Source organism: Pholcus phalangioides, unplaced genomic scaffold (genome assembly GCF_987345545.1).
Source record: "Pholcus phalangioides strain wild (caught in Gottingen) unplaced genomic scaffold, Ppha-v1.0 ptg000014l_1, whole genome shotgun sequence".
NCBI classification, from domain to species: domain Eukaryota; kingdom Metazoa; phylum Arthropoda; class Arachnida; order Araneae; family Pholcidae; genus Pholcus; species Pholcus phalangioides.
In genome coordinates, this window is record NW_028301607.1 from 24,781,969 (window position 1) to 24,809,014 (window position 27,046).

Sequence of the window (27,046 nt, forward strand, 5' to 3'; positions counted from 1 at the left end):
ACTAAAAAGTGGATTAAATTTTAAATTTATATTTTCAAAAAATAATGGGATTAAAGGGAGTTTAGAGAAAGAAAAAATATTGATAGGCGATATTATATTGAAAATTAATGTGTATTCGATCGCCAAATGATATGGTTTAGTACTGAAGATGCCGGATAGTAAACACCGCCAATTTGGCGCTTTGGAGCTCCGAAAAAATTGCCGTATACCGCGCTTGATTTCACTTAGTAGCTTCCCTTCGTTCGATGGAAGAGGATTGTCATGTCTGTGTTGCGTAATAACAATACTATAGGCTTGTTTGTTGTCGTTGTGTTATTTATATTGTGATTAGTTTCAAGGGGACAATTTTTGATGATGTCTTCTCTTCTTATGGCTGGGAATATGAAGAAGGAAAAGGACATTGTACTTCATTTTGATGCTCAAGTTAAAGGTTGGTGACAATTTAACGATTTTATTTTATCAATTTGTTTCTTCTGTGTGCCGCTGTCAGCTGAAAAAAAAAAAAAAACGCCATTCACTTTCCGGTAGGAAAGGTTTTCGCCGGAAATTGCCGTTGACAGGATAGTTTAAAGGCGGCTGCCGGTCGCGTGATGTGGGATTTAATAAAAAAAAATGGTTGTGGGAAATTAATTTATCTTTTTCATTAGTTAGGAATTATCTTTGATCTAAAAATTACAACGCACGTGTGTCATTTACCGTAGCGACATGGTGGTACACCTGGTGGTCCTCAGTCTCCTCCTCCGAAATGTGAGAAAATGACTATAACATGGAATAACACGGTCTGTGTTTAGGGAAAATTCGCTCTTTCGCCCAGGACCAGTTCCCATTTCAGTGTTCCCCTCCCTGCTATTGTCAACGGAAAAATGAAGAATCTCAGCCGCCCTTTTTGGTCCAGCTCCCGGTTGACCAGTTCCCCCTACCCTATCCTAGTTGCGGCCCTGGGTCTACTGCAGTGGTTGACAAATCGAAAGAAAGTTTATTCACCAGACAAATTTCTTTGGAACCAAGCATAATTTTTTCCCCCAGAAAAACGGTTGTAAGTAACGTTATTTTCGCCTTTTCATGCACTTTCATGTTGGAAGACTGACTTAGCAATCATGTATAGAAAACTCCATAGGCACTAATACTGATTTTTTTAGTCGCTAAAACATGTTGGGGTAAATCGAGAAGCTAGCCATTCTTAGAATAAGACAACCATAATTATTCTTTATGGGCGTTGTATAATATTTTATCATGTGTATATTTGTGTATGTATATATATTGTTTATAATTTGTGTTAATTGCATTTTTAATTGGGTTGCTGTATTTTTGAAATATATGACAACCATATTTTTATGGGCATCTTTATATCAGCCACCTCGTTGGGCATTTTGTCTGTTGTGGCGTTGTATTTGTATTTGTATTTGTATGGTGAGCTATTGCTAAACCACACATGCACCTCGTCCACATTCCTCTGCGGAACCTCTGACGAATTGGTACATGTTGGAATGTGTGTGTGTGTGTGTGTGTTGTGAACCTGACGTGAAGTTTGTTTCTGTGTAATGCTTGTTATGTGTTGTGCTGCCATCTTCTTGTCCCCCACATCCTGGAGCAGGGCCCCGAGGCTGGGATCTTTTGCTGGGCCGCCGACCAGACTTTCACGGGCCCCATTATGATGAATTTATAGCGTGAAAAAGCAAAAAAATTGTGAAAATCGTCCCGGGCCCCAGGGCTGGATTCCTGTCAGCCTCCCCCTTGTGGGGGCCATGGCCATCTTCCACCAATTTTTCTCACTATGACTGAAGTGCAATGACTGAATAATTTTATCGTTGTAGGCCTGTTGCTCTCTGTGGCGAGATTTTTTGATGGGGAGATCGGCTCGCATTTGAGCCTCGAAGATGGGAACCACAGGAAACCAACTTCAGCCGACCACCCCCGCGGCGACGGTGGTGTTTCGAACCCGGATCCTCGCGATGTGAGTCCGTCACTATGACAACTCGACCACCACAGCGGTCGCTATGGTGACCTGACTCCTGGGATTTATCAAGCCCTATGGTCTATTTTTCCGTCTTTCTTCTGTATTCTTTGTCTTTCTCCGCTGTACCAGATGTCCCCCACCCCCCAAGAAATAAATATCTCGATACGGCCCTGCAATAACACCTCTCAAAAAGAGCTTACCATGATCAGTGTCTTTAAAAGCTCCCCCCACCCCGGTATTTTTCAGAGCATGGCCCGAGTAGAGTGAGGCTGACAGAGCTCTAGCCCTAGTGCCCAGATGATTGGCACAAATTTTTGTTTATTCTCAATGTGCAGTATAAAATATCCCGTGAAATACCTGGCTAGGGGCCCCCCGCTAAAGATCCTCAACATAAGAGCGCTGCTGCAGGATATGAGGGCGAGGGCCATGTTTCAGAGAGGTGGCACTTTGATAGAATAGAAATAATGTGTTAGGCGGGCTTATAAAGTGATATTTACAATCCTCCGGTAAAGTGATATTTACAATCCTCCGGTAAAGTGATATTTACAATCCTCCGGTAAAGTGATATTCTGACTTTGAGGCCCCCCTACCAAGTTGAACTCTATCTTCTACCATTTCTTTTAGTGTAGAAAATGTATAATGTAAAAGAAAATCTATCCAAATGTATAACGAGAGACATCTATGACATTCCCTACATAATATTAATAGTCCAGAAAAGCAAAACGTGTTTCAAAACAAAAGGGCACGGATCGCCCTTGACATTCATAGACATTGAAAGAGTGGGTAATATCTTAATACGGACGAATATCCCCATTTTCAATGGAGAATTTTTCCAGATTCTTCTGTCTTTTTGAGGTAGCTAGCAGTTGTGGGTCACATCGTTATAATAATGAGTGTCCTCGCGATGGTTAAACACTGCTTAGCCGGGGAGGGAGGGGAGAGGAAACGTGATGATTCAATCCTGATTTACCCAGGGCCGCAAATATATATTTGGTCAGCTGGGGGCAAGCACTCATTTTTTCACCCCTTTTAATTTTGAAGATGATGTTAAAGGATGGAATTTTCGACCCCCTCCCCCCCAATCACTGGTTCATGAATCTGTTATTTAATCAAAAAGTTGATACAGGTAATTTTCAACGGAATGATTGAATGCAATATTATCATATAGAAGTTACGAAAGTGTCATGAATTATCGCATTGGGGGGAATATAATGAATGCATGAATTGCATATTTCGTTTGGGAGGGGGGCATAGATCCTCGCCTATACTCTTGGGTTTCCAAAGAAATATTCCGACGCCATTTGGTGGGAAAACTTCCCCGTTAGTGGGTAAATACAATAGAACCTCTCGATAACGGGCACCCATGGGACAAACACTTTTGTCCGCTAACGGGGAGTGTGCACTATTGGAAAAGTGCGATATGTGAACCTCGTTTATACGACTTCCACATTCATACGCCGTTTGGCTTCAGTCGCAATTGCTTCCTATATGTTACTGTGTGTAAAAATAATACACTGGTGATTATGTATAATTCCTCCATCGCCTCGATAAAGAAAGTTTCATCAAATTTCACTGCATTTATCACTTTTATAAAATCGATTATGCATAAGTCCCAAATGAAGTTGGGAAATCTGATAATTATGGAAAAATCTATAACCTTTCTCTCTCTCTTCATTAAACCAATTAATTATTTTTCCCGTTCATGATACGTGCACTGCACATATTTTGCAATAAAAATTAAATTAAATTAAAATAAGTGTTAAGAAGAAGAAAAAAAAGAACGTTCTTATAACAACATTATCAGTTATGTTGGCATTCGTCACACATGTATCAACATGTGCAAACAAATCCCACATTACCATTCGGAATCACCATTCTGTAATAATCAAGTAATTATTTGACGGATTATTATATATACCAATATGAGCTTAGGATTATAAATAATCACAGTTGAATATGATAAATTCCCGATTTATGAACAACAATTCACAAATTGGAGTTTGGAAAAAAAATAGAGTTTGCCTGATTTTACTGTCCGCTAACGGAGAGTGAAACATATTAATTAAATCCCTATTCCACGGGACCGGGATCAGAAAAGTGTCCGTTAACGGGAGGTGTTTCACTGTAGTAAATTACATCGATCGGGGAGACATGAAAATCCTGTCAATAATCTGCCATTCCTTCGAGCTCAAACGCAAGACTTCATGAGGACGAATCCCCCTCCGATAAAGATTGGCTGATGTAAATCGACGTTTTTCTTTTTTAGTAAAATAAATAACAAAAGCGAACGTTTTTATTTTGAAGCATTTCTTACAATATTACTGCTGGTTGGTTTGTTTATTTGTTTCGTGTCGTGCTAAAAAAAAAAAAAAATGAATATTTTCGGTAAATAGCATTTTGTTTTATCACCATCGCACTGGTATTCAAATTCCGTTTCTCTAGACTTGATTTTCGTCCTAGTGGATTTTTTTTTAACATGAATTATAGTTTGTTTGTTCTTTCGAAATCCGAAAAGTCCTTCAACCGTTGCCATCCAATACTTTCGGTTGAAAAAAAAAACGGTGTTTTAGTTTTCGTTTTTTTTTTCAGTCGGAAATGCATACCACATATACATATTTTTTTAGGAGAAGTTCTGATGTTACTCAGAATATATGATACTGATAAATATCTCTGCACACTAGACACGGTTTCCAATTCGTGGCGTGTGGATTATTCTCATTTTTTTCCTTCAGATGTTTATAACTCGTTGCGTGGACATTCATGGAATTCAAGTTTGAAGACGACGTGCTTTTTATTTATTCCCGCGCGTTTTTGAAGGTCAGTGTTGGTTGGTTTAGGGAAATTTCGCCTCGGACATTTCGTTCGGCCATTTCGCCTGCCCTGACTGTGTTAGTGATGAAGTGAGCGGGTGAGTGACAGCATGAGAGACCAAGTGAAGGGATGAGTGACCATATGAGGGAACAATTGAGTGGATGAGTGACCATATGAGGGAACAATTGAGTGGATGAGTGACCATATGAGGGAACAATTGAGTGGATGAGTGACAGTCACTCAGAGACCAAGTGCGTGTGGTCACTCATACGGTTACCAACTTCATCACTCATACGGTTACCAACTTCATCACTCATACGGTTACCAACTTCATCACTCATACGGTTACTAATTTCATCACTCATACGGTTACTAACTTCATCAATAACTCATACGGTTAATAACTTCATCAATCACTCATACGGTTACTAACTTCATTAATCACTCATACGGTTACTAACTTCATTAATCACTCATACGGTTAATAACTTCATCAATCACTCATACGGTTACTAACTTCATCAATCACTCATACGGTTAATAACTTCATCAATCACTCATACGGTTGATAACTTCATCAATCACTCATACGGTTACTAACTTCATCACTCATACGGTTACTAACTTCATCACTCATACGGTAACTAACTTCATCACTCATACGGTTACTAACTTCATCACTCATACGGTTACTAACTTCATCACTCATACGGTTACTAACTTCATCACTCATACGGTTACTAACTTCATCACTCATATAGTTACTCACTCATACAGTCAATCACACACTCACTTGTCTCATTTATACAGTCAGTCATTCATACGATCACTCACCTACTTATATGGTCACTCATACGGCCACTCACACAATCGGTCACTTACTTGAACACACATACAATCAGGGCGAAATGTCTAAGGAAGAAATATACCAGGGGCAAAATTTTTTTCGGGGACGAAATGTCAGAGGCGAAATTTCCGGATCCCTTGTGTTGGGTGAAGTTTCTTCTCGGCGTTTCTGCAACTTCAGTGGTCGACATCGTCAAGAGATTTCCTCAGGTCTTGAGGCCACGCAGCATTGGTTCTCAGAGTGTGCGTCGCTGTTCCCGAAGGAGAATCACGAAACTTCGTCAAGGGTTTCACGTCCACCTACATAGTAATCAGTAGAAATTTTAATTTATCCGACTCCATCCACACATTTTCTACTTCTTAGAGAGCGTCGTGGGTGTATGGGCGATAGTGCAAGGTCCTGCAGGTAGGATGAGGGGAAAATAATCAGCGCATAAATCAGGGATGTAAGGAGCAGTATGAAAAGGAGCCCGAGAATATTATTACGAATAACTAGCGCAAGACACCCATTTCGCTGTGATAGATGGGGGGTAGGATGAGGGTAGTGGATATGACTATTTAGAACAGGGAACGGTAGATAGATTTGGGCCAAGATAAAGGACTTTCGAGTGTTCGACTGTTAGGTCAGAGGAACGGTACATAACTGTGGGTTGAGCCAGCACAGGCATCTGCACTGTTTGCCATAAACGTCATTCAGACTACCTAGCAAGTTTGGAACGAACCGAAACGTACCCGGTACGTTTTCGAAAACGTACCGCGGGTGAAATGTCGGGGGCGAAATTTCCGTAAAACCCCTTGTTACGGCGGCGTTGTCAAAAATTTGTATCAGTTTCGCACGGAGTGTAAATAAATACGTACCAACCCCCATTTTTGCAAAAATACAGTAAAATATCTTCGTAAATGCGTCGTATGTGACTCCCTTAGCGGGTAATGACAATATTCATAAGACTAGGCACATTCATTACAAAAACCCGCGGGGTAGGCACGTGAATTGGCTGAGCACTTATGAAAAATTGTGGCATGAGATGAGGAAAATGATTTTTTTCCTCATAAAAATAAAATAGTGGGGAGGACTCGTACTCCTTAATTTACTCGAAAAATTGCGTTGAATTCAGGGACAAGGAAAAGTAGAGAAATATAAAGCGGTCATCCTCCTCTGTATTTAACCTTGAATTCATTTTTAAATTTAGAGTCCCCCATATTATTGTATTATTACAATATATTGCGACCTCTTTTTTTTTTTTTTTTTGCTTCCTCCATCACAGCGTCATATACGTACGAAGCTATGATCGTAGTAAACGCACGTGATTATGGTGATTTTGTTTTCCATTTTTCCGAGTTGATCGTCCAGAACTAATCCGCTGATCAGAGAGAGATTGTCGTATGTCTCGTCGTGTGTGTGTGTGTGTGTGTGTGAGAGCAACATGTAATTTTCTCTCGTTAATGTGTCACTGTTACGTTGTTCGAACATGTGATGAAAGAGATGTTCAACCGTTTCAATATATGACACAGGCTGATCCTAATACTAATATTATTACTATGTGAACACACACGCTCCTAGTAAACAAGAACGATCGGCTTGTGTCAATTGTTCTGGAATAAAAAGAAATAATAATTTAGTACTTAGGTCAGGGGGTGAGTTTGTACGATAAGCCCCCCCCCCCCCGTCAGCCGGGATCTTTGGTATGCTGTAGGCTAGGATTTTTTCACTAGGCTTTCTTTACCAGTGAATTTATGTTGCTTGGAAACTAATACGTCTCAGGTCTCCAGTGACCGGATTTCTACGTAATAAAACCAGGACATCCACCGAAAATCTACAATTTTTTGCCGAATATTGCCTATTTACGACTAAATATCTCCACTAAATTATGTTCTCCTGGGATAGCTCAAAAACTCGCCAAGACATGCCTTCCTGACCTGGACGTCTGGTCACCACTAGCAGATACGAGCTATTCGAACTCTGGGGGAGGGGAGCTTTAAAACCCCCCCACCCTTCCTCCTGTACCAAAAATACAATTTTTTTAATGATTAGGGGGGGGGGAATCAACGCTTCTGTATCCACACATGGCTATGCCGATACCTCTTAGACCAGAGGTTCTTAACCTTTTTCAGCCGTGACTCACAATCAAAAAGATCAGATTCGCAACCCATCATTCACTGTTTGTTTTTCCAAATTAGTGAAACCAGTGGCTCAATAAGTGCATTCCTAACGGCTTAACAGGACTGTTAATGGATTTGTATGAGTCATCTACGAATTTCCTGCGAATCAAGTTTGGCTCGTGACCCATAATTCCAGAATCACTGGCTTTGTAAATGTATTTGAACAACCCACCTCAAAAGCCCTGAGAATCAAGTTTGGGGTTGTGACCCCTCCCCCCGACCTAAAGAAATTCTGGCTGTGAGTGGTTTTGTGTAACCCTTCTATGCGAATCAAGTTTGGCTCGTGATTCATTTCTCTAGAATCCCATAGGTTCCATAGGGGAATATGGACGAGGTGTATGTGTGGTTTAGTAGTAGTAGGTCAAGAATCCCCGGCTGTAAGTGTATTTGTACGACCCATTTCAGAAGCTCCTGGTACCCAAGTTTGGGTCACAACCCATAGGTTAAGCACCCCACTTTTAGATACCACATAAGCTGCCTTAGAGGTATTGCCAGGGGCGGCTCTTGGGTCGTGCGACTCAGGAAGGATGCCACATCCGAGTTGGAAGGGCGAAAAAAAACTGTCAATGAAAAAGTTGTCCGCAGCGGGTGCCAAAAATTGGCCCCCCCACGTGTAGAGATTTTTTCTCGAGCCACCCCGGGTATTTCCTGTGCTGGCCCTTTGAACAGTCCTTAAATCAGCCTATGTGATATAAATATTGCTCAAGCCTACAGTGATGGAAGGAATTGTCATTTCCATACATCAATAAATGTTTTCACCCGAGTCCCCGGTGTGACAATGACTGGGTGTCTCTCGGTTATTGTCACGATCACCTGTTTTAGCACCATCCCCTTCCCTAATTAAACATCACGTATGAAATCCGTTCATGGCAATGGCTTCATCCTACTTGAGCTAACGATAACAGCTCAATATTAACGTGAGGTGATTAATATCCGAATGATATACGCACATGTGCATGTCATTTACCCACTTACTGACTCAGTTCGAAATCCTTTTCTTTGAAGGTTTCGAATGTCGAACAATCGACATTACAATACATGGGATAATGACTTGAATTTTCCATCAGCACAATCAAGGACGTTTCTTTCTTTTCTTCTCTTCTCTCTGCTCCCCCTATTCATCATCTAATTCTGCATCGAACTCTAAATTACAATGAATAATGGAATACGTAATTACAGCGATGCGGGCTTCTTTTATACGACTCGGTAGGGAACTTAAAACATTAACTTTTCTGTATGATTGCAGACTATGCATGTAATTTTTTTTTTTGTCTTTGAATTTTCAATGAAATTCTATACCCATTGAATACTGATGAATTGTCCACAAGTTCATGCATTATACAAGGGCTATTTTTTTTTAAAGTAGTAATTAATGTACCTGTGTGCTACACACAGAATGCATTCATAAATCTTAAGCTTCACAGGTTTCCAATGTGCCACTGTGCGGTCGTTTGGGTATCGGGATGGATTCGCATAACGAGGAGGACTCATGATTGAATCTCCACTGGCTGCACAGTGGTGTGGTCGGCTGAATTTTTTTTTCTTTTTAAATTTGAGGGACTAATGCAAGCCGATCTCTGCGCGAGTATTTAGTAGTATTTAGGGAAGTCTCTTCACCGAAAGCAGGCGTATAACACGATTATTCAGGCATCTGCCACTTTAATTTCCAATATTGAAGTTAGATGGCAGAACTTCTGCATATACATACACTCACATACAATACGTTCCGGCATGTACTGGTTCGTTAGAAATTCCGCAGAGGGATTGCATTGTACGGTTGCCATTTTTTTACAATGATCCCATTACGATTTGTAGGTTTTTATTCTTATTTTTTTCCCCGCTACGTGGTTTATTAATACCGGTAGCTATATAATACCCGGCGCTGCCCGGGGTTTTCTTCAATTACTGAGAAGATCGAAAAAATGAAAAAAACATTTTAAAGGAATAAACATTTTAAAGGAATAAACATTTTAAAGGAATAAACTATTATACATAATACTGGCAGCATTAAAGAAGTGACAAACCATATTGTAAAGGTATATACATATCTGAAACGCAGTGTTAGGGAATCACGGTAACCAAAGTAAGCATTCAGAAAATCATTGTTGAGGTCCAAAAACCATTGTTGGCCGACGGTTCTTTTGCCCATTTCGGGCATTTGCTCTGCTCTGACGAACTTCTAAAGTAACCTGTCGTTCAAGTCGGGTCCCGTTTCGTGTATATGCAAAATTTGGCGACGATGGGTTTCACACAATACACACGCAAAATTGTAGATTTTAATAGCTCTGTATAAAAACATGCACACGCACGCACACTGAATTATGCATGCCACTTTGCATTCGCTTGGACATATCCATGACACACCGCTGTTGCTTAAACATTCCTCTCTCTATTTAGCAACAACGTTCTGTGTTCCGTACATGCACCTAGTACGAATTCCTCTGCGGAATTTTTAACGAATCGGTACATGCCGAAATGTGTTTTAGTTTAGAGTTATGCGTGTTTCTTGCTACGCTCGTGCTGCCATCTGTGTCTTCCATATTTTGAAGTGAAGGTGGTAAGTGCTCGAATTCTCATGTCATGTAAGCATCATGTTGAGGGTCTGTCTGTTCTCTGCGGAGAGACTTTTTTTTCAAAATGGAGACCGCTACTCGCATTCGCACCTCGAAATCGGAAAACCGCAGAAAACCAACTCCAGTCTGCGTTCTTATCACAGATACGCAACCACGCGGTGCCGACTGTTGGTCAAATCCCATCAAATATTTGAGTTGAAGACAACTTATAGTCTTGTGTCTCATTTGAGAACAACCTACATATTTTGGAATCGTGAATCCTCCATATTCAAACGGACGCTAATAGTAAAGTTATAATGAACGAATTAGAGGTGGTCAAGTGCTGTCCAAGAACCCGCAGAAGATATTAAGGAAGCAGACTTGCGTGAATTTTTTTTTTATATATTGGACTTTATTTTGCTCGTTGTTTATTTTGGGTATGCTCACGTCCTCATTGGCGACGTTACAGAAGAGCCACGAGTTCAGAACTATATGTATCGCTGGGGGGGAAATGACGAAAACGCATCCGCTTTATCGATAATGGCCCATCCGCTGGCCCGTGTAAGCATCCTGCTACGAAGTAGTAACATCACCACCAAACCACATCATCATCCCTTTTTCCACATGCCTCCTACTACCACCACTAAAGCGTATATCTCATCCACAACAAGCATTCTCATATTTACGGATATACGCTGTCGGATTACGACGGCGACGGCGTAGTATATATAGTGCTACTTTCCCCCCTCCTTTCTCGTTTTCAAATCACTGGTCTAATGTCTGGCCGAATATCTTTGGATTGTTGACGTTTTTTTTTTTTTTAAATAATTTTCGTTACAGAAAATTCGAGAATGGATTTGTTCGACGACCCTTTTACGCCTCAACTTTTTTTTTACATTGGTGAGGGGTGGATTGCTTTGGATGTCATCATTTTTTTTGTAATGTCCACTATTTAGATTGTAAGTTTCATACACCGGGGTGTAGAGCAGCAACCGGGGGGGGGGGCAAGCGGTCGGGTATGATGCCGCGAGCGCTGGACCGGGGGGGGGGCAAATTTCGCCCTTTAACCTCCCCTTCTGCTTGTCCCTGCTGACCAAACATCTAGTTGCAGTCCTGCCTTCTGCTATATATTAATATATTCACCTCGTGACAGCGTATGATTCTCGTGGTCCTTCTGCTATGAACATCTCGTAAAGATTATGGTTCTCGTAGTCTTTCTGCAACGTAAATCTCTTGATAGGTACGTCAGTATTCTCGTGGTCCTTTTCTGCTACGAACATCTCGTGATAGATTGTGGCTCTCGTGATCTTTCTGCTATGTATATCTCGTACAGGATAGATTGATTCTCGGGGTCCTTCACTTAGGAGCATCCCGTGATATATAATGATTCTTGTGGTCCTGCCATGAACTTCTCGTGATAGATTATGGTTCTCTTGGTCCTTCTCATAATAGAGTATGGCTCTTCTTCGATGTCTCGTACAAGATAGAAGAAGGGGAGGGGTCGGTCTCGTAATATATAGATTGTGGTTCTCGTGGTCCTCTTGCTGTGAACATTTTGTGACCCATGGTGCAGTTACACATCACTTGAATGACTCACGGTACAGGACCAATCAGTTTAAGCTGCCCAACGGCGCATTTTCAGATCACTTTGGTGCAAGGCTGCAACCAGATGCTTAGGTAACCGGGTATGCATGCATTTTGCCCCGTAATGTTGAAGGACACGGTGAAATGGTGAAATACGCACCCTTTCTGGTCTGGCGCACGGAGGGCACAGAGTTTCCCCCTCCCCCTCCAGTTGCGGCCCTGCTTTAGGTGACCCCCAACTCGTTTTCAAACCAATGAAGTGGCATGCACTCTGCAAACGGTGGAGCACCCTCTTGTTCTAACCCCAATCTTGGGTAATGAATATTGTACTCTCTCAGGTGACTTCTTCGAATTGAGAAAAGTGCCCTAAAAATGCTGATAGAACCAGTTGAACCTCAGTTTCTAGAAATCGATCGATAGACCCACGAAGCAAATATTGTTTCCCTCATTTCGAGAGTTTTCATATAGAAATAGGGAGGACTACAAACATAAAGATGGCCGCTCTCCTGTGTTGCGTGTGTGTGTATGTGAGCTTTTTAGTAGATTTCTCCTCACTCTCTACTTTACTCCCCCTTCGGCCTATCACCGTTCGCCATTGTCATCATTCCTCACTTCCATGGAACCCGAAAAGACATCCCTGTCAGAAATTGCTTGGGGAAGACTGTCTGAAAATAGTCATATTCTTTGCTCTCCTTCTTCTCTTAGCTTTTGTAGGGTCCTTCTCTTTCTCCCTTCGTTTCGTAGGATGAATAAAAATATATAGAAACATTATACGGGGGAGTAGAAAAAAAAATCGCAAAAAATATATATTTGGCTTCATAAAAGGAACCGAGGGGACTACTTGGACTGCTACAACTATGTGTCTCTCCTCTATGTGTATATATACATAACTCCATTTCACTCTCGTTTTTTTTCTACCATTTCGCTCAGTTACCAACGGCTGTACTTACAGTATTTCACAAATACATAGCACATTAATCACGATTTTTGCCTTATGTGCTCAGTACCGTCGTAAGGCCGGTATTACACTATAAAAGTTTGATAAAATCCCTTTTATAAAACTTGAAAAATCCAACCAATAAGGTTATTTGTTACATTCTAGAAAATGTAACCGTTGACCTTATTGGCTGCATTTTTCAAGTTTTATAATAGGACTTTTATCAAACTTTTGTAGTGTAAATACCGGCCTAAGACATAAATGCTCAACCTATGACCCGGGGGCCGTCGAACCTGATTTTATAAAGATGAACTAAGTGGCGCATAAACAGATCATTCAAGTGACTCGCAGCAAAATTCCCAGATCACTAACGTTACCCGCGGTACATTTACATACAGCTTGAGTTACATGCGGCGCAGCGCTAGAGCACTTGATTGAAACGCGGTGCATTTATATACACCTTAAGTGATCAGCGGTACAGTTACAGAGCACTTGAATAGGTGTATCACTTGAGTAACGTGCGGCACAGTCAAGCGACCTATAATCGAAATTACTTAAGCGACCCGCGGCGCATTTAAAGATCACCTAAGTGACCCGCGGTGCAGTTTCAGATCACTTGAGTGACTTGCGGTGCTGTTCCAGATCACTACATTAAGGGGTCAGCGATGAGTTTCCAAACCAATAAATTTTCCCGCAGTCATCTAAAGCTTGGCACCATTGGCCTTAGGAAGTAAGGAGCCTGGGCCAGGAATTTTTTTAGGGCCCCCCTTGAGCTCAATTTATAGGTACAAAATCTCGTATGTGTGTGTTCCGAATAGTGTCCTAAGGGTACGAGCATAGTGCACTCTGGTTTCCGATTCTACGATTCGGCTTGCACCATGTTCCTACCATAAGTCTTAGGTTCCTCGTGAAGTGGCTGGTGTCCGAATTTATTTACGTAATGCTATTCTGATATCATAATATGATACGCCACGTATACTGCACGTAAATGGTGCTCGGGAACATTAGCGGATACGGGATCTTCGAATGGGAGGGGGGGGCACTAAAGATGTGTGTTAGTTAAATGGATGTGTGGGATGGGGTTAAATGGGGCGGGGAATCACCTAAGGTGTGTATAGTCAATACCTCCTAGATAGGTTACTTTAGCCTAGTTAGCTTGACGTAGTATCTAGGAGGTATTGGTATATAGTTAACGGGGGGAAAAGGCATAGTGGTGAGAGACATTTTTGTGGATGAGCGAGGGCGATGATTTTTCCCAAATAGTTGGCCTCGGCATTTTGAGGTGCCACCAAATATATACAATTACAACTTCAGCTTTGAAGGTGCTGGGAAGGAAGGAAAGAGCCCATAAGGCGGATACAGAGGCTCCCCGTTCAGTAAAGAAATTACATTATTGCCATAGTCGGGAGGGCATAGACGGATCACTATATATACCCTCTCCCGTTCACTGTGCACCCTCGCTTCCCCCTTCCCCGGGTTTGAAAAGCCCGTTGGTCACGGACTGGCCAGACTTTGCACTTTGGCCGTAATAACCGGGAAATCTCCGGTAATTGAATCATTGAAAAAGAAACAAACCATAAACATTACATTTAATACAAAATGAGATGGATTTGTCCATCATTAATCTCGTTTAATCGTCGAATTCCTGTGAAATTGTTTTCACAAACATGACGATGTTGGAAACGTCACTTCAAGTATGTACTTGTTTTCACTGATGGATTCCGTTTAATAAAGAAGACATGTTGGGTTTTTTTAAGGGCATTTCTCCTACTCACGGTGGTGACGTTTTGCGCGGCAATGGTGAAACGTCTGACACACTTTTGCACCAAAAAGACCTACGTAAAATCCGTCGTCATTTTATTTTCTTTCTTCCCTTTCTACTACCACTTATGAATGTTGTTGCTTTTTGCGAAAGAATAGGAAAACGTGAGTGGCAAAAGTGTTTTTTTCCCCCCACTGGAAATTTTTTAGAAGTGGTATAGACTAATTAGCTTCAGAGTTATTCTGAAAATTTTGATGAGATATTCATTGTTTGTGTGGAATTATCTCGAGTAGATTGTTGTTACTTGTCACGGGGATTTGTGTATGTATCTTCGAGTGAAAAAATAAAAGTTTTCTTCCAATGTTGCTCAAGAAAATGCCCCCAATGTGGCCACGAAAAGTGTTTTTAATGTTGCTGAAAAAGTTTTTTCTTCCAATGTGACTCAAAAAAATTCTGTCTATGGGACTTGGTAAAGTTGTTCATTCATTATGTCCAAAAAAAAAAAAAAAAAAAATTACTTCTCCCAATTTGGGCCAAAAAATTTCTTCTATCACTGAGGTCTGAACAGTTCTGACCCATCTAATGTTTCATCAAACGTATTTCCGTCAATGCCTCACAAAAGTATTTCTGTCAATGCCTCACATAAATTCTTCTGCTAATGTATCACTGAAGTTCTTGTGCTAATGTATCACTGAAGTTCTTGTGCCAATGTATCACTGAAGTTCTTGTGCTAATGTATCACTGAAGTTCTTGTGCCAATGTATCACTGAAGTTCTTGTGCTAATGTATCACTGAAGTTCTTGTGCTAATGTATCACTGAAGTTCTTGTGCTAATGTATCACTGAAGTTCTTCTGTCAATGTCTCACAAAAGTCCTTCTGCTAAAATGCCTCCCAAAAATTCTTCTGCTAAAATGCCACCCAAAAATTCTTTTGCCAATGTATCACAAAAGTTCTGTAATTGTCTCACAAAAGTGCTTCTGCCAAGTCTCACTAATGTCTCAGTACTGCCAATGTTTCACTAAAGTTCTTCTGTCAATGTCTCACAAAAAGTCTTTCTGCCAATGTCTCGCAAAAAGTCTTTCTGCCAATGTCTCGCAAAAAGTCTTTCTGCCAATGTCTCGCAAAAAGTCTTTGTGCCAATGTCTCACAAAAATTTCTTCTGCCAATGTCTCACAAAAAGTCTTTCTGCTAATGTCTCGCAAAAAGTCTTTGTGCCAATGTCTCACAAAAAGTTCTTCTGCCAATGTCTCACAAAAATTCTTCTACTAATGTGCCACAAAAGTTCTTTAGTCAATATCTCACAAATATTCTTCTGCCAATTATCACAAAGTTCTTCTGCCAGTTATCACAAAATTTCTTCTGTCAATTATCACAAAAGTTCTTCTGCCAATTATCACAAAAGTTCTTCTGTCAGTGTCTCACAGAAAGTTTTTCTGCCAATGTCGCAAGAAAATTCTTCTGCCAATATATCACAAAAGTTCTGTAATTGTCTCACAAAAGTTCTGTAATTGTCTCACAAAAGTTCTGTAATTGTCTCACAAAAGTTCTGTAATTGTCTCACAAAAGTTCTGTAATTGTCTCACAAAAGTTCTGTAATTGTCTGTTTTGTCTCACAAAAGTACTTCTGCCAAGTCTCACTAATGTCTCAGTACTGCCAATGTCTCACTAATGTCTCAGTACTGCCAATGTCTCACTAATGTCTCAGTACTGCCAATGTCTCACTAATGTCTCAGTACTGCCAATGTCTCACTAATGTCTCAGTACTGCCAATGTCTCACTAAAGTTCTTCTGTCAATGTCTCACTAAAGTTCTTCTGTCAATGTCTCACTAAAGTTCTTCTGCCAATGTCTCACTAAAGTTCTTCTGTCAATGTCTCACTAAAGTTCCTCTGTCAATGTCTCACAAAAAGCCTTTGTGCCAATGTCTCACAAAAAGCCTTTGTGCCAATGTCTCACAAAAATTCTTCTATTAATGTGTCACAAAAGTTCTGCTAATTATCACAAAAGTTCTTCTGCTAATGCATCACAAAAAGTCTTCCGCCAAGGTATCACAGAAGTCCTTATGTCAGTGTCGCATCAGAAGTTCTTCCGCCATTGTCTCACAAAAGTTGTGGCCAAAAAAAGTTATTATTTTAATATTACTCAAAAATTTGTTTCTCCCAATGTGATGGAAAAGAACCCAGTGTGGCCCAAAAATGTTCTTCCAATGCCGCCCGAAAAAAGTCTCTCATTCTTCCAGTGTGTTCTACAAAGTGTAGTAGTCCCTCCAGTGTTCTTCCTGGGTGGCCAAAAAAACGTTCTTTCAGTGGGGCCCAAAAAAGTTATTCCAGTATAGTTCAAAAAGTTCTTCATAAGAAGGACGGAAGGAGCCAAATAAGAGTTTGTGAACCTCAGTTATAAACGAATCATTCTTTCTTAAAAGAATCGATTACAATGTTTATATGGTCTATATATATTATCTCATCACACTCCACGTGTAACAAAGAGTCGACACAAAGAGTTTCATTATTCGCGCATTTTTTTTGCTTTGTCAATGCTATTCCAAGGTCGTTCTTCCACCACAATCGTACAGTGATAAATAATCGTTGCTGGAATAGCCTCAGCAGCAGCTGTCTCCGGACAGCTTGATAGAGATCGTCGTCATCAAGAATCAACGCGTCTTCCTCAATGCAATGTTAATGTAACTCAAGCTACACATTTTGTACACACATTTCTTCCAATGATACGGGTTGTCTTTGTGTTTCGGCCTTGAACCGTGTTGGACTAAAATGTGTTACGCGGCGTCGTCCTCTGGCCATTATTATTGTTGTTATCGTCGTCATTAGGATGCCGTGTGAGAGTGCGATTTCTCTATAGCCCCTCTTCCTCCCCCCTCATCCCCGAGATACACATACATCAGGGCGGACGTGTCGAGAATGATTAAACCGATTTTTTTTTTATTTTATCGTAATGAACTTCGCAATGCCACCAGTAAATTCAAGGGCAAGGTCGCGTGATACGGCTTCCTGTCATTAGACGCATACCTTTTCCAAATTGCCGCCAAGAGAGTGAGAGAGATGGCTCTCATTCACGTGAGCTAGCTTATCTAGATTTATGTATACATGATTGAATTTATTTATTTATTTTTTTTTTTTTTTGGTGTATAAGATCTGGTGACAGGTGCGATTAGGTTGTATAAATAAGAGTTGATGTGTTTGGATTTAAGAAAATTAAAGTGACATTTTCATGTGGTGATTTCGGACGCAGGTGTGTGTCTTTTGGAGTTTATAAGCCATATACGGTGACAAGGTGTGTACGAAATATCTTTATTGATATTGATAAAGAAGAGCAGAAACACCTGCAAGAAAATATGTTCTGGTTGGGAGGTTGAATGATAGATTGATGGGGTGAGGTGTGTTTTTTTTAGAGTTGACGCTGAATTAATTAGACCTTAGAGCTAAAAATGAACTAAGCATCACATTACCAGATCACTTGAGTGACCACGGTGCAGTTCCAGAGAATTAAGCGGCTCTCGGCTCATTTTCCAGATCACTTAAATGACCAAAGGCACATTTCCAGATAGCGGAAATGACTCGCGGAGCGGCACAGTTCTCCAAAGCACTTTAGCCGCCCTTGGCACATTTACGTATCGCTTAAGTGACCCAAGGAACATTTGCAGGTCACTTGCGACGGCGTTGCCCCATATCACCAAGTGGCCCGCGAAAAGGTTGAGCACCCCTGCCTTTGAGGAATCGGACATGGCTATCAGATTGTGAAGGATTGTTGGATAAGTATGGAATGATGAAATATTATTTTGGCCGTTATCTGAAACATTGAAAAGAACATCATTCGAAGCATTTGATAATTCGAAAGGGGCCATTCAAGTATTACGTAATCAGATTTTCAGCGATTTTTGACCCCCCCCCCCCCACCCTTGTCTGCAAAATTTCGCGTCAGCAGCTTAGAATATTTCATATCTTCAAAAAGGGGTGGTTGATGACGTAAGCAACCTTCAAACCCCCTTCCCCCCCCCCCCCCTTGTCATCAAAAGTCACCAAATCCGAACCCCCCCCCCCCCGATGCTGACGTAATACTTGAATGACCCCAAAGAAGAAAACTTGCTTGTACACTATAAGTGCATAAAAGGTCATCGAGAACGGGGGGGGGGCGAAGTAAGCGATCGCTCCTTCCCTCGTTAAGTGAAAAAATTGTATATTTTGGCACAAGCGGGAGAACGGAGGTGGACAATTCCGGAAATATTGGGGAATAAGGAAGTCAATAATTTCAAAAACGTAACCATATCTTTCGCGTAACAGTTACGTAATCGAAGTTATTTAAAGAAAGATGAACGCGTCATATCGGTATGAGTGAATAACGAATCGGGGGGGATCTATTTTCGTTATATATGAGTAGGTTGGTTAATGGTCATTTATATAGATCTCATGTTTTCACCGGTGATTGTGGTGATGTGTATCAACGAGTTGTAGCTAACGGGTTTTTCTCGTTGATCATGAAATAGGCTCCACATTTCGACAGTGTTTATAGAACGTGCTCGTGGATCACCTTGAATCGATTCCGCCTTCTTTGGCTTAATAGAAAATTTAGCGTGAATAATAATAATAATAAAAAAATGGGCGGCTGCTTTCGAAGTTATATTTCAATGAACATCATTTCATTTTTAGTTCAGTGAACATTTGAATCAGAATTTTCCTCACATATTTTTCCGACCGCCCCACATCTTCAGTAAACAAAAATTCCCAGCAGGCTTCAAACTTGAACTAACTATTAAGAGTTTTGCAGCATCCGTAGATTCTACCACCCTATACATCCTCACGGTAACCCCATAGTTTTATCAAATGCTCCTAGGTATTAGTATCCTACTCGTAGCTCCCTACCACTCATATTTGTACATAGTATCGTTTTTTGTGATTTTAAATTTTGGAATTCACGTATTTATTCATTTTTTTTCATTCACGTATGCAAATGACTATCCAATGACTTTGTTTGGTGCCACATGACCTTTCGGGTTCTTGCATCTTATATCCATTCCACGGTCCCTATTCGTAACTGAACACATAAGATCCTTTCCGTGGCCGATCTTCTTGGATGGAGACTGGTCTTGTCTGTCTATATGCACCCTTCTCACGGAACCCACAGGATCCTATGTCGTATACTTAGCTTCTACTCGCTAATACAGTTGAATCCCGTTTTAACGAATACCGTTATAGCGAAAATCCCGTTTTAACGAAAACTTTTCTAAAGTCGCAGATAAGTTTACATAAGAACAATACTAAAACTTGGAATTCCTTTATAGCGAAATTTCGTAATAACGAAGTTAAAACGGTTTAAGTTCGTTAAAACGGGATTCGACTGTAGTATTAAGCGAAATTTGAAGGCCGCTCCCTAACCGAATCGATGGGATTCTAAAATTATATACATAGCTTTAACTACTACCCTAGCCTTTGATTCTAAAATTATACATATAGCTTTAATTACTACCCTAGCCGAATCTACTGCATAGGATCCCACGTTATACCCCTAGCTCCATGTCTCTCTAACCGCCATAGAATCCTATATTGGCATCGTTTCTATATCCTATATACAACTTCTACCCCCCCCCCCGCCCCCCAACTGAATCCATAAGATCCTACGTTGTACCCATAGTAGGATTTCACCCCCGTCACCGAATCCATAGGATCCTATAATGCAGTGGCCCCGGTACATCTCTTTGGGGCCGCTCAAGTATTACGTAAGCAAATTTTTAGCCATTTTTGACCCCTCCCCCCCTTGTCAGCAAAAGTCAGCAAAACGCTGACCCCCCTTCCCCCTCCTTGTCAGAAAAATTTCGTCATCAGCTCTGCCCCTCTGAATCCAACTCATATTTTCATAAAGGGTGGTTGATGACGTAAACATTATCCAAATCCCCCCTCCCCCCTTGTCATCAAAAGTCAGCAAATCGGAAACCCCCCTCCCCCACATCGATGATGACGTAATACTTAAACGGCCCCTTTTGCATAAGTGAAAGGCCAGGTCATACACACAATAACGAGAAATTAATGGGAAAAATGAAACTGCGAATCACTCACGGCCCGGTGTGACTAGTGTTAGGACCCGATACTTGGCCACGGCCCGGCGGTTGAGAAACACTGCTATAATGTCTCGGTAACTTCTGTCTCCCAGTCCCCCAACTGAATTAATCGGATTCTGTGTTTTGTTGTATCCGTAGCTTTTCTACCCTCTCTAATTAAATCCATGGGATTCTATGCTGTACTTTCTACCCCCCCCCTCCTAAAGCAATACTTTGGGGTCATTTAAGTATTACGTCAGCATTGAGCGGTGGGGGGGGGGGTCGGATTTGCTGACTTTTGATGACAGGGGGGGGGGAGGGGGGGTTTAAAGGTTGCTTATGCCATCAATCACCCTTTTTGAAGATATGAAATATTCTAAGCTGTTGACGAAATTTTGCTAACGGGGGGGGGGGGTCAAAAATGGCTTAAAAATCTGCTTACGTAATACTTGAATGGCCCCTTTACGATCTCATGTTGAATTCGTCTTTCTCCCTTCTGAAACTTACCCATATATATTATATTATCATATTATATCAGTGTAGCTTCTACCACTCTACTAATTAACTGCATCTCCCACAAGGGGGGGGGGGTGATATCGCTCATTTTGAAAGGGGGGGGGAATTGATTTAGAAGATCGTCGACTCTACTTGGACTTTTCTTTCAAAATTTCGTGTTTTTGCCTCTTTTTTTCATGGATGTCATGTAAGTATAGAAATCGTTGTGGAGTTGCTCGGTTCATGGGTCATTGGATCGACAATGAGTGCTCAACTGATGCTGATGAGTTCTAGGAAGTTTTGTGTATGTGTGTGTTCAAACTTCCTTGACTGTTCCTCCTTCTACACCACTGTTGTTTGTTGCGGAACAGTGGAGATTGTTACGAGTGTTGTACGATATACACCCCTTTTTTTTTTATTTACCATATAATCTATTTTAGGTTGAATTTGGCCGCAAGCCAAATTTTGTTGTACATTTTCGAGTGAAATCATTCCGGTGTAGGTAACTGTCCCTAATAATACTCCTACAATATTTTGATTGCTGTGATACAACATTGTTACGGTTCATTTCCAACAGTTAATTCATAACAACGGTGACAGACTTCTACGGCAATTTATTGTTTTTTTGGAATCGAAATATCACTATACAGTCGAATCCCGTTTTAACGAACACCGTTATAGCGAAAAATCTCGTTTTAACGAAAGCTTTACATAGTTTACATAGGAACAATGCTGAAATCTGGAATTCCTTTCTATAGAAATTTCATTATAACGAGGTGACTTCTCCGGTTTCTTGGAGTTCGTTAAAACGGAATTTGATTGTATATGTAAAAATTTCATACTCCTCCTAAGGCTCCACATTTTTTCAGCAGGGTCTCTAGGCAGTTTTTTCGACCTTCTTCAAGTAAATTTATAGAGTACAAAATATTAAGATCGATTTTGCACCCAGGCTCGAAAACAGGGGCTTCCAACAAAAAAAGCTCTCGCGGAACCCTTGATGGTTAGTGAGGCACATCCACGGAACCCAAACAAATTTTGAATATTTCTCTGATTATACTTGGTCACTCAAGTTTTATGGTTTAAGAAACCTCATCCCGCTAGTGAATAGAAAAAATTTCCGAAAAAACCCATCCTTTTAACGACTTATACGGGAATGTGTCCGTTAAAATACGGGTGATATGGTCACCCGCACCTGATAATTTCTAGAGAAGCTCAATAATAATTTTTTTAGCGTCTTGAAATTGCAGAGGGAACAATTGTAATTTTTTTTTTATTCAGAAGCTCTCCGGGTTTCTGGGTTTTCGATCCGACGGAACCCCAGAAAAGCTCTCACGGAAACCCATGGTTGGTTCCGCGGAACAACAGTCGGAAATCTACGCTCTAAAACGTACATACTCAACCCATAGCCCTCGGAGTCATCTGGCCCGCGACCTCAAACCTAATTTTGTAAAAATAAACAAGTGGCACATTTACAAATACTGAGCCACAGCACATTTGAAAGTTCATTTAAGTGAGCCACAGCACATTTGAAAGTTCATTTAAGTGAGCCACAGCACATTTGAAAGTTCATTTAAGTGAGCCACAGCACATTTGAAAGTTCATTTAAGTGAGCCACAGCACATTTGAAAGTTCATTTAAGTGAGCCACAGCACATTTTACAGGTCATTTAAGTGATCTGCGGCACATTTTCACTTCAATTAAGTGGTCCGCGGCACATTCCCCAGATCACTTGAGTTACCGAGAGACACCCAGGCTCTGTCACATTGTCCCATGGGAACTGGGGTGCCTCCGGAGATTTATTGAATATTAAACTCACATCGCCGGCCATCACTGGCAACTTTAGTGGCCCGGGGTGCTGTTCCAGATAATTTAAGTAACTCGCGACACAGTTCCACTTAATCAATCCGTGTGGTACATTTCCATATCACCCAAGTTGAGCACTCTTGCTCTAAAACAGTGGTTCCCAACCTTTTTTCCTCCCCCCCCCCCCCAGAGCAATGCGACTTACCTTCCCGCACCCCCTTGGATAATGTTTTTTATCTGTTAGAAAATCCAGGTTTCTTTTTTCTATAATTGATTACATTAATTATCTAGTAATAAATTTCTATGAGTTCTTTTTTTGTATGACCATACTGAGTTGCTCAACCCGAAGGGAGGGTTCATTTTCCAAGGAGGAGAAAGGGGGTAAAAACTCACTAAAAAATAGCGCAAAAGACGCCAACGGAAAATACTAACCTGCTCCTTTTCCCTGTGACCTCTTTACCGAAAGAAGATAAATGGAATCGCCCATCGCGTGACGTTTCATGACGTAGCCATACGCCAACTCAGCGTTGGTATACAATAATTATTGTTTAATGTCTTTTCGACTATGGCTAATGTTTAATTTTGGCTTCATTTTTTTTTTCTTCAAAATTAATTCAAAAACGAAACTAAAAAAATGTCTTTTTATAATTTCTTTGAGATTTGTAAAAAAAATTCACTGAAAATAGTTCTTCACTTATTGATTCCAGCCGCAACAACTAGGGTGCCTAGTTGTTGCGGGCACCACGGTGCTCCCTGAAGTACCGAGAGTGCTGCTCGTGTCCGATTTCGCGCTCGCGAGCACTTGATCAACGTTCCAATTTAACACCATGGTGGTGAATTGCATTCAAGGATTGAATATTGTCCCCCAAAAATCTCACGGCGTCTCTGACCTATGTTCGGACACTTCACTTTTACACCTGAATTGCCATGTTACTGTGGTTCCACACCACAACTCTATCACGACGTTCGATACTGTGTTTTTTCCCTCCTATAAAATATCTCGTATGCATCCGTAATCGTGTCCAGACACCTTGTTGCATAAGCGGATACAGACGCTTCGAACGGAAGATATGTACAGTTAACGCGGAGGATCATTTGATCATTTTTGTCGCACCACGGTCATTTTTTGCACACTAATTAGACCGGGACCTACAATTTATTGCCGATTCCGAACGGCAGGCTTGTTTTTATACTCATAGAGAGGTTGGTGCGCTGCGGTAGCAATCTTTTTCTGTGGTCATGTCGCCGTTTCTGCTGTGCCCCTGTGTCAGGAAAGTGTAAATGGAGGAAGGGGCGGTTGTCCGTCCACCTCTGCCTTACCGCCTATGCCAATAATAATTTTTTTTTATCGTGGGGACGACGACGTTCGCCTCCATCGTGCCTATGCTTCGCTGTCACCCTAAATTTCCACACAGCCTACGCCGACATAATAAAATCTCCAAAATATCTCGTTGTGTAGCCCTGACGGATCTCATGGTACCCTGGTGTTGCAGCGTCGCATTGTTTGGGAATGACTGCTCTGGAGCCATGTTGTTACCCCCCCCCCCGCTCTTTTGGGGGAAAGAGTTTGGTGCTGCAAACGGCACTGGAAAGATTCGAGTATTTTTACCAATTACCTAAATTACCTTGCATTTCGACAATTCCAAGATACCTCTACTTTTAAAAACCCTTTTATTTCGGCAAACGACGCTTAAGCCGGGTTTTCCTAGGAGCAGGTTACCTGCACCGTGTGCAGCGTGAAAACGCTGATTGGTTAAAAAACGTGAATTTCATGTTTTTAACCAATCGGCGATTTCACGCTGCACGCACCGTAGAAAACCTTTTCCTAGGAAAACCCGGCTTTAGAGAGTAGTGGCAATGTTTTACTCACACTCTAACGTGCTTCCCCCGCCAACCTGTCGATCAATTGCCAGTCGGTGGAGCCAATTTTTTTTAATACAGACCACACTGGTTAATGTGATCATATCGGGGTTTCTGATAACAATAATATGGTAACTACATCCGAAAAAAAGTCCCGTTTGCAAGAATGATGACCATGCATCACTTTTGGTCGAACGGGACGTATAGTAAATGGGTATTGGTAAAACGGGACATCTCTGTTATTCTTCCCCCACATAAGGCTGCAAAATGTTCAATCGCACGTTCCATTTTGGTTTTATTCTGTTATACGAATATAAATGCATTTTGCCGCAACAGGCGAAATGCCCAACGAGTCGGTCGAGAAAAAGGTGCCCATGACAAATATGGATGCCATATATTTCTAAAATACAGCAACCCAATTAAAAATGCAATTGTAAAAACTATAAACAATATGTAAATTATAAAATATTATACAATGCCCATAAAATACATTTATGGTTGTATTATTCTAAGTATGGATACTGTTTCTCGATTTACCCCAACATGTTTGTCGTATTTATTTGTAAACGTGTCAATATTGTTAGAATTTACTACCCCTAGGGATAAGCTATTCTATTCTACTTTAAAAGGGGATTTGAAAATTAAATTTTCCCTTGTTTTCCCTCTTTCGTTGTAGTGGTTAATATGAGGGGGAAAAAATCAAAACCAAACTTTCGCATGATTTGTTGTATTTTTGCAACAGCAAGGAGTGCAACTATATGAAATAATAGTATTAACAACCCCCAAAAGAGAGAAATTCCAATTCTAAAGAGTCCTGCGTTTTTGTTGTTCAGTCATTGTGAGGAGTTAGAATGGAACAGTCCAATGCCTAATGTAAATTTGTATATCACGAATTACGATATTTTTTATAATAATCGGTACGTTCCGTACATTCCCCTGAGAAAGTCTCTCGGGGAAAAAAAATTTGAATCTGCTCCACTGAAAGAAACTGATCAAAAGAACTGAACTTTTTTTCCATCAGACACATTTGCCTCCACTATAGGAAAGCTATTGCTAAAAGTAGCTCCACACGCACATAGATCGCAGCGAATACGCGGTGTTGACTGCATAATAAGAGAAAGAGATAGACGGTGTTTTTTAAAATTTACCTTCTTCCCCCCCCCCCCCTCGAGGTAATACAGGAATACGCGTAAAGTGTGAATAATAGAAAAATGATACTACTCTTCCTATGAGTACCTCTCTCTTCCTTGGTTTATTGTTATCGGGTTGGGGAGGGCACTATCACCTGTACAAAATCGGGAAGAGTCTTCTTCTTGAAAACAAAAGATGTGACATTTTACAGAGGGCTTGTTTATTTCTACTGTAACAGTTATAATGCGGTATAATAAGTGAACTTATAAAATCGCTATAAAGGGTTAAAAAAAAGAAGATACGTTTCTTTGAGGAAAAGTTTTCCCGGTTTCCTTCATTCAGGTCTGCGGCCCACTGGTTGGGATAATCCGTGTAAGTTTCAACATTGAATTCTTCTCTTGGCACTCAGCGCTAATTTTATTTTCCAAAAAAGAATATTAAAGAAGAAAAAAGAAGTCTCACTCACTCACTCACTGCAGGTGAAATCGAAGAAAAAGTGTGCCAGACGCGGCACGACAACTAGTCTACGCACTACGTCACTGCAAACGGTCCTCAAGGTGAACTAGAAAATCATTTTTTTTCCCTTCTCATATCACCGCTCATATAGGCCTACGTAGGCTTCCATGCTGTAGTAGGGTGGTTGAGGCTTTTATTAGGGAGAAGTTGTTTCCTGTGTGTGTGGTTATTCACGTCACACAGTCTCACGGGGGCCTTCAACCGTTGCCTGCCGAGCATCGAAACTAACCTATTATGGATAAACGTTGCTCGATTTTAACACGTTCTCAAACCTGAATCTCGTTAAATATATCCTAATTATTATCCCAATGCTCGCGATGGCTCTTCCCCCCTACCAATTACCAGCGCAGTTATTATCGCTGATCCGAGAACACCCGTAGGCGTCCGAGATATTTATTTCGTGGGTAACTAACCTGGTAACCTCCTCGCCTTGCGTGTCAGACATAGACGTAATTAAGGATTTAATTCATTTTTTTTGAATCAAAACCACGTGATGGCGATGAGCGCACAGCGTGAGCACTCAATTTCGCGCGTGAGAGGCACAGAAAACTGCAGGATGCTTGGAGTAAGCATGAATGGTTCAGCC

At 41.0% G+C, this 27,046-nt stretch overlaps 1 protein-coding gene across 2 annotated transcripts in view; it reads left to right on the forward strand.

Moving 5' to 3' along the window:
- Positions 1-227: 227 nt before the first annotated feature.
- The window catches only part of LOC149078325 (SLIT-ROBO Rho GTPase-activating protein 3-like), a 183,213-nt gene continuing 156,394 nt past the window's right edge, over positions 228-27,046 (forward strand). For both annotated transcript variants that reach the window (XM_089241976.1, XM_089241980.1), the window contains exon 1: positions 228-430. In XM_089241976.1, the coding sequence (XP_089098102.1) occupies positions 352-430 (79 nt within the window). In that variant the 5' untranslated portion in view covers positions 228-351. The remainder of the gene's footprint in view (positions 431-27,046) is intronic.